At 35.3% G+C, this 8,615-nt stretch overlaps 2 protein-coding genes, 1 non-coding gene and 1 pseudogene across 3 annotated transcripts; all 4 read right to left on the bottom strand.

The window, feature by feature from the left end:
* Positions 1–527: 527 nt before the first annotated feature.
* On the bottom strand, positions 528–1,387 carry LOC106341443 (annotated as a pseudogene).
* Positions 1,388–2,620: 1,233 nt separating this feature from the next.
* LOC106339768 (40S ribosomal protein S14-2) lies at positions 2,621–3,739 on the bottom strand. The gene is made up of 5 exons (XM_013778638.1): positions 3,683–3,739; positions 3,389–3,508; positions 3,248–3,293; positions 2,930–3,145; positions 2,621–2,845 (listed from the first exon to the last, which is right to left on the bottom strand). The coding sequence occupies exons 1-5, from the start codon at positions 3,683–3,685 to the stop codon at positions 2,778–2,780; spliced, it is 453 nt and encodes a 150-aa protein (XP_013634092.1). The 5' UTR covers positions 3,686–3,739; the 3' UTR covers positions 2,621–2,777.
* A 2,630-nt stretch (positions 3,740–6,369) lies between these two features.
* On the bottom strand, positions 6,370–7,371 carry LOC106337251. The gene is made up of 3 exons (XM_013776330.1): positions 7,051–7,371; positions 6,857–6,910; positions 6,370–6,781 (listed from the first exon to the last, which is right to left on the bottom strand). The coding sequence occupies exons 1-3, from the start codon at positions 7,321–7,323 to the stop codon at positions 6,533–6,535; spliced, it is 576 nt and encodes a 191-aa protein (XP_013631784.1). The 5' UTR covers positions 7,324–7,371; the 3' UTR covers positions 6,370–6,532.
* TRNAN-GUU lies at positions 6,948–7,021 on the bottom strand. Its single transcript has one exon. It is a non-coding gene; the product is annotated as a tRNA-Asn (tRNA).
* Positions 7,372–8,615: the final 1,244 nt, after the last annotated feature.

Genomic DNA, 8,615 nt, shown 5'->3' on the forward strand with positions numbered 1-8,615 from the left:
TAGGATTAGGAAAACTACTAATACATAATAATGGAAAGATTACATCTACTAGGAAAAGGAAAGAGTTTCCTTTTCTCCAAGCTTTGTGGCCGTCTCTGTCTCTCCTAAGTCGGCTCTCTCTCTCCTCTCTCTAGGGCTTCGGCCGTCTCTCCATCTTCTAGGTATTGGGCCGGTCTTGGACCGAGCCTGGTTAATGGCAATCCACTCTATGATTTATAACATTTAATTAGTTTTGGTGAAATTTTCATTAACCTAACCAACTGAATGTTAATCAAACCAATTTTTTTGTTCGTTTCAATTCGGCAATATGTTATGTGAACCAAACCAACCGAAACATCTGAACCGAATCATGCCTACTCAAAACCTTCACAAATTTCTTTAAAACATAAACAATTCTAGTTACATTTTTCCGTACCATATAATACTATTGTACTTACATTTTCATAATACACAAAGCACAAGCCACAAACAAACACAAGAAAAACATCTAGGTCCATTATGATCTTGACAGATTGAAAAATATGAGATCAATGTCTTTTTGAAACAATGGCTGAGATGGTGATGAGAAGGGTGAAGAAGACAATTCCAATAGAAGCGGCTACAACTGCATTACTCGTGGCCTGGTAGAAGTCTCCAAATTGCTGACAAATGAGGAGCCATTTGGTGTTTGGGTTGCCGCAAGATAGACCATTGCGGCAGCCGCAGCCGTAGCTGATGTGGTAAAGGTCACGACACCTACACCATAACATAAAAGAGAGTATTTTAGTATGAAACGTTATATATGTTTTTTTTCTTGGAGAATAGATTTATAAGTGAAGTTACAGTGTCAGAGATAAGAAGGATAGGCCGGGGCAAGGCGGCAAGTGAACGTACAATAGTTATGATGGAGAAAGGAAGTGACAGTACGAGATAGCTGGCTACGATGGCTATTGCTATCACAAAGAACCTTCAAAAACTATTTACATTTATATATCATTAGTCACTAACTGGACAAGTTTAACAAAGTAAATTTAAGCATTTATTGTGTAAAAACATGATGTAAGATTTATAAAAGAAAGCATGATGTAAGATTAATAAGCATACGTTAAGAAACTAGACTTACTGAAATGTGGCAAAGTCATCGTAACCGGCTTGGAACTGTAAGAACTGAGTGAAGAAGGGAAGAGTCTCCTCGGCTGTGTACATTATAGAGGAAGACACGATAGTGGTTACTATGGCCGCTAAACGGAGGAGAAAAACGAATATGGCCAAACCTCTCTTGTAGCCGCCTCCTGTATGCGGTGGCTGACACAAAGCTCTTCTTCTTCTCGTCCACCACGACATGGATTCTACTTTAGGTCACGGTACTCGACTTGCCAACGTCAATGGTGGTAGACTCTTTCACCATTCTCTCCTGAAATTGGGGTTTAAAGAAAGGCAAAAATCTATGTATGTTGTTTAGGTGTTGAAATGCTTTGTACTTGTGGTGGGAAACCAAAGGGAGATGGACAAGTGTTTCTACAGTAAATGTATTAACCAGTAATTGATTAGGAACAATTAGTAGCTAACTAACTACCAGTTTTTTAGTTTGATACTAAGGTTAGTTGATTTGTTAAGAGTCCAAGAAGAGGAGTTGTTGTTTCTTACTTTTTTCCCGCTTGATTGGCTTTGAGCTAACAATTAAAGTATAATCAAGTTGGCATACATATGTAGGCAAAGAGACGTTTACATCGAGAGACACTTTGTGTCTTTTGTTAACGCTGAAAGACACTTTGTGGATATGAGACACATTGTTGGGACATCTGTCTTTTTGGTGGACATAAAAGCCCTCCTAGTGTTAACCAGCCTAACTGGAAAGAAGATGTTCCCTTTAAGGAACCAAACCAGATATCTCCTTAGTTGGAATAAATGAAAAATGTGCAAAAGTAAAAGTAGTTGTATGGGTTTTAGGGTCTCTTTCCTGACCGTCGGATCATTTTTTAAAAGAAGATCTAATGGCTCAGAAGAGGCGTATTGGTTTGGCTCGTAATAAATGTTGTTCCTTAAACGTAACTTGCTGTGGGTTTCGTTTTTCAATGAAGGTGAGACATAAGGCGAGAAGAGATATAAGAGATAGAACCAGTGAAGGGAGCTTCATTTCGAGTTCCGTCCCTTCAGAAGTCATGGTTAGTTTGGTTATGGATGTCTTGTTTGTGGTTGTGGTGGTGTATTCAAAATAGCATCCACATGTAGATTAAGTTGTGGTTAGAGAGGGTGTGGCTACATGGGTATCTCTGTAAAACAATGTGTCTCTGAGTGAAATTGTAAACACAAAATGTGTCTCTGAGCGTAAAAATTTAAAAGAAAAATCCTTAATAAGCGAAATATTTTTTTAAAAAAGTTAAAGCAAATTGCAGTATTCAAATTCCTGAAAATTTCATCTTATTTTGTTTTGATTATTGATTTACACGTTGGAATCCACATTTGATGTGCTCTTTTGTGTAAAATCTGCATAAGTTGTAGTTTTATGGTTTTGAATCTTAATTATAGTTCTTGTGATTAATTTCTAAGAAAATTCCATTCAAGGATTGAATTTACGTTTGTTTACTATGGAAGTTGCAATGTTTTAAAATAAATTTTTTTTTTCATAAAGTTACGAAACTGGGAAAGATGGCAGTCTCATAATATAAGTAATTCGCAAAGGACAGAGATTCACCATTGTAGAAAAATGTTATTCAAAAGAAATTGTTCTGACAAAATGAAACAAAGCTAAAGCTCAAGAAAACATTGTTCAGACAAAAAAGAAACAAGCCAGAAACTCAGAGCCTCCTTCCTCTTCTACCACCCTTTCGGCGGGTACTGTCTGTTGGGATCGGAGTAACATCCTCTGCAACAAAGAAACAACAAGCACAGTGTTAGCAAATGCTCAAAACATGTTAAACCCAAAGTCTTTATTAAGTCTTAAGCTTACCAATACGGCCAATTTTCATGCCGGAACGGGCAAGAGCTCTGAGAGCAGACTGAGCACCAGGACCAGGTGTCTTGGTCTTGTTTCCACCAGTCGCACGGAGCTTCACGTGCATAGCAGTGATTCCAAGCTCCTTGCATCTCTGAGCAACGTCTTGCGCAGCAAGCATAGCTGCGTATGGTGACGACTCGTCCCTGTCAGCTTTCACCTTCATTCCACCTTTAATAAAAAAACAAAGCACAAAGATTGAAACTCAGAGACTCGTAGATATGTTCTTTCACATCCAGTAAGAAACATTTAGACAGGTCAATAGATTCTTACCGGTGATACGGACAAGGGTTTCACGCCCAGACAAATCAGTAACGTGCTGCATAAGTGGAGACACAGCAATGTAAGCTTCCCATATAAATGACAATGAGATTGAGATCTTTTTTTTTTTTTTTTTCTTTCTAGAAAGCTTACAATGAAAGTGTCGTTGAATGAAGCAAAGATGTGGACAACACCGAAGACTTGCTCTCCATCACGAACAGCTGGTCCAAGTGTAACTGTCTCCTCCTTTGGCTCTCTCGTCTTTCTCCTCGACTATGCAACATAGACACTAACTTTCATTACACTTTCTACAATAAACACAACCTCAGATCATAACCATACAATCACGGCAATCTCATTCTCAGTAAAATACGAAAACTTTCATATGTAAACTATAATCAAATGTGAGATAATCATAGAAATGAGAAAACTTTTGACAAAGATTACCATGGCAAGTAAAGGATATGGAAGAGCCTCTTGTTCCTGTAGTTTCCGCCGACGGAGAGTTTGGCTAGAAGGAGAAGAAGAATGGATTTTTATATTAGGGTTTCGAGATACGTTTTGGGCTGAATCTTCACTATTGAGCTAGCATTAGTTTCTTAGCTCGGCCCAATATAAATTAGCAGTTTGTTGATGCCTCCTCCGCAACGTCGTCGTTTCATGAATTTGAAGATGCAAAAATAGATTCAGGTGAAGATTTTTTTGCTAGTTTTTAGATTTTTGTTTTTGGTTTTTGGTTTTTAGATTTAGTTTTTAGATTTTAATTTTTAGTTTTTGGTTTTTTTTTTTGCAGTAGATTTTAGTTTTTTCAAAAACACGAATGATGATTTTTTATTCTGGTTTTTGGTTTTTGGTCTTTGAGTTTTTTTTTTTAATTTTGATTTTTCTGTATATTTATCATTTTTTTAAGTTTTGATTAGTAATTTATTTAATTTTAGAAGTTGTGTATTATTTTTAAAAACTTGACTTAACTTTACATAAAACTTGTTTTAATTATTAGTTTTATTTTAGGGATTATTTGAAAAATACCTTACTTATGTTTCTAAATTTGAAGAATACATCTTATTATTTGTTTTTTGAAAACTAACTCTTTTTGTATGTGATAAGACAATTTTGTCCTGATTTACATTAGATGTAATATTTTAATAAATAAATTTCAATATTGGTATAGCTATTAACGGAAATATCTGATCTAATATTTTTAATCTATCATTGGATACAATACTTTCAAATATGTATTTTCTTAACAAACTTTAAAGTCTTATTTATCATAAAACCTACGATTCACTAAATCTTTTCAAAGTAATCGGTATAGCCAAAAATTTGATTGGTTTGGTTTAATTAATAATATGATTATTGAGAGATGTCTCACACACTGAAGATGTTTCGAGGAGGGATTGGAAACCTCTTGGGTATGTTTCTGTGACAGTTTGACTTCAAATTGGTGTTCCTTGATCTTTTATAAAATATCCCAGGTGATACGGTATCAAATAAAATTAAGAAACCAAACGCAATCTCTGTTCCTAAAGGAAAAAGATGATGGCATATCTTGAAAATCATACGTATGGCTAACTTTCGTAAATGGCATTCTCAGTTCACCAATTGTATTTTCCTATTTTGTGTGTTTAAATCATATTCATTTAGAGGTTCTAATATTTAACAACATTTATAATATTTGTTGATAAAGTATGACTTGAAAAAGGCCACGAGGGCAGTTTCTGCTCATCCCCATTGGTTTTTTTGGGACAACGCTCATCCCATTGCTAAACCCCTCATTAGCTCTTCGAAATATTAGCTAAAGCGAGTTTTGATCTTGCGGTGGGGCTTGTTGGATAGGAGAATAACACTAGCACACTACTCACCATGATATTAGAACTCGAGTTTGTGTATTTTACTCGATTTCGGCAATTCAAACCTTTCTTTTACTTGCAAAGAGATCAATTTGGTGCGTTAATCACATTTTCATTAATGTTTTAATTTTAATTTCAGGGTATTTACAAACCTTTAACATGGATAATTTAGTCAATTTAATTAGTAGAAAGTGTAGTTTTCAAAAAATAAAAACAAAGGTGTAGTTTTCAAAATAAAATCTTTTTACGAAGTATTTATCCAAATTTTCCCTTTATTATTTTATTGACAACTTTTTTTAAAATGTTATCTACAAAGTATTATTTTGGTCATAAAGTCTTATAGTTTATAAACATCAAATAGTAAAAGGATGACAATTAATTTTCCTAAATAATACAAAAATTAATTAACAGTAAAATTTATGTATTATTTTAATAGTTAAATTTTATTATTAAATTTATTTTATTAATAAGTTTAAAATTGTATATGAATTATCGTGTCTTTCAGTATAGTAAAGCAAAAAACTTTTATGAGGATCAATTTGTTATAAAAAAAAAATCAATTTTTATTAGGTAGAATATCGTTCACAATATACTAATTTTATTATATTTAATATTAATTTCAATTAGCGTAGATATATAATTGATGCTTAATAGTAAAATTATTATTTTCTTATATTAATGGGGTTTTCTTTTTGAAACACTTTTTTTTTGAAAACTCCTATATTAATGGGTTAACTAGATTTAAGGGCGGGTATATTTTTTGTTTTACATTTTTGTTGAAATTAAATTTTTATATTTGTGTTTTCAGTCATACATATGTTTTTTTGTATAATATTTATCTTAAATGATTAATAAGAGGCTTTAATAATTGTATTAAAATAGTGGACCACACGTATATCAATGAGTCACACTACTGTTTTAATAGAATAAATATAGAAAAAGAATAAAAACATATAAAAACTCAAAAGCCTAGTCAAAAACCCATGAAAACTTGTTTTTAGTTTTTGTGTTAAAAAAACAGTTATTTGAAAAAATTAGTTTCCCTACATTTTAGGAATCTATTCTTTGAAAATCTTGATTGGGTGAAAAATGGATTTTGGAAAAACAAAAACCAAAAACTAATCTAAAAACTACAAACAATCAAGCTCTCAGTTTGGTTTGATTCAGTTTTGTAAATATTTGGTTCAGTTCAGTTGAGAAAATAAAATTAAGATTCATTAGGTTCTGCTTTCATGTTTTACCACCCCTACGAGGAAAGTGTGCCTTAGACCGCTCGGCCAAACCGTCATTTGGTGGAAGATCAGCGAACATTGGTTTGACTTTGGGTCATGGACTATATCAATGTTGTATAAACAGACTGATTCTTACAGAGATGATAATGATGCAACCACACATTGAAACAGAAGAAGACATGATCTCGACAATATTGAATTGAAGAGTATAGTTTCTATGAGACTCGAGCAAGTTCTACAGCTCTTTTGAGTGCTCCCAAGAGACTTCTCATGATTCTTTCTTCTCCCGGAGGTGCCTTATCTTTCTTCCTCCCATTACGCGTCGCTCGGAACACTGGTCCTGAGCCTGAACCACTCTCTGTGCTCTGGTACACCAAACAGTCTATGTAAACCGGAACATCGGTTTTGCCTTCATCTTCCATCACTATGAATCCTAACCTCGCTCCTCCACTTATTCTATCCACCTGCTCTTAGTTTGATTCATATTATCAGTAGCCAAAACTTGTTGACATTTAGATATTTGATCAATAGAAAATCACCTTGAGAGGAACAGGAAGAGGTATGTTGGCTCCTTGGCAAAGACTGTTCGCCCACTGTTGCAAAAACAACAAAAAATCATATAAGCAAAATCGCTAGAAGGAGGGGTCGAATCACCGACCTTGTGGTTAACAGCCACACGCTCTAACCAACTGAGCTATTCCAGCTTTGCATGTTCAAGAATTCAACATTTTACCTGAAAAAGGAGAGTTTCGAATCTTGGGAGATCAGTATCCATAGGAAGCTTCATGGTACCCAGTGAAACCCCATCGTCCTCCACAGGCAAAGCATTCGCTACTACAAATGTCCTCTTCATTTGCCTGCGCGCGGCGTTCTTGGTGCTCGCTGCGCCATTTGTCGTAGGAACGAGAAGCCGGAGAGGGTTGGAGGGACGGAGAAGGAACTTAGCTGGAGATCGGACGCTCACAGTAGACGGGAAGAAGAGAGCCGCTGCTGCCGCGTAAGACATTTTGGTGGTGACGAGAGGATGTGAGAGATTAAGAGTTTTAGAGGATGTGAGTTGAGACATGATGACACGTAGTCGGAAAAAGACTTGATGACGTGTTCTGTCTGAATCCGTTGATTTCAAGTAAGTAAATATTCGAATTATATGTAACAATCTATCTTATGAAAAAGAGAATACCAATTTGAAAATGTTTTTACTTCATTAATTAAACTTTTTTTTTGCTTATCTTTTTCAGTTGCATTTATGAAATATCCTAAAACGAATAAAACTGTCTAATTTATTATTTTTCTTTTCAGTTACCTTAATGAAATATATCCTTAAATAAATATGGACATAATGTCATTAAATCAAGAGTTGTTTACGCTGAGAGACACATTGTGTCTTTTGTTCACTCTTAAAGACACTTTGTGGTTATAACACACAAAGTTGGGATAGGTGTCTTTGTTGCTGCCCAAAAAGCCCTTGGCTTATAAACAAACGTGAATGGGAAGAGCATGTTCCCTTTAAGGAACCAAACCAGATCACAAATCTCGTTGGAATAAATGAAACAAGGAAAAAAGTAAAAGCAGTTGTCTTGGTTTGAGTGTTTCTATCCTGTCCGTCAGATCATTTTTTTTAAAACGATCTAATGGCTCAGAAAAGCCCTATTGTTTTGGCTTGTAATTAATAGCTACCGTAATAAATGTGTCTTCTTCGACAAATCTTTGCTCTGAGTTTGAGATTAGGTGGGTGAAGTGTCATGGATGACATGGTTGTGGTTGTAGATGTTTTGGTTTGCTTAAACTTTGTTTTGCGTGGACGACATGATTATGGTTTTGGTTGTGGTAGGTGCTACTTTGAAGCCAAGGGTGTGGTTGTAGATGTTTTGGTTTGCTTAAACTTTGTTTTGCGTGGACGACATGATTTGGTTGTGGTAGGTGCTAGTCATTTGGATGTAGGGGCTACTTTGAGGCCAATGTTAGGATGGACGTGGTTAGTATAACAGTATTGTGGGTTGTGTTTTGTTGTGGACATGTTTGTTTAGGGTGTGTATGTCGTAAAAGTGTTGTTGTGGTTAAGTGGGTGTGGTTAGTGTGACATGTATGAAACGTTCGCACCGCAAGTATGAAGCTTTTCTGAGCCGAGAAACGTAAAAATCTCAAGAACTTCTGAGACGTTGATATGGTGAAACAGAGATGCAAATCCGGAGAGGAGAGACAAGGGTTTGGGGAGGTTTGATTTGGACCGGAACGCTAAAGAACTTCTGGGGCGACAAGCAGAAGGCGAGACGATGATATGGTGAAACAGAGAGGGGG

The sequence above is a fragment of the Brassica oleracea genome, chromosome C4 (assembly GCF_000695525.1).
Source record: "Brassica oleracea var. oleracea cultivar TO1000 chromosome C4, BOL, whole genome shotgun sequence".
Taxonomy (NCBI): domain Eukaryota; kingdom Viridiplantae; phylum Streptophyta; class Magnoliopsida; order Brassicales; family Brassicaceae; genus Brassica; species Brassica oleracea.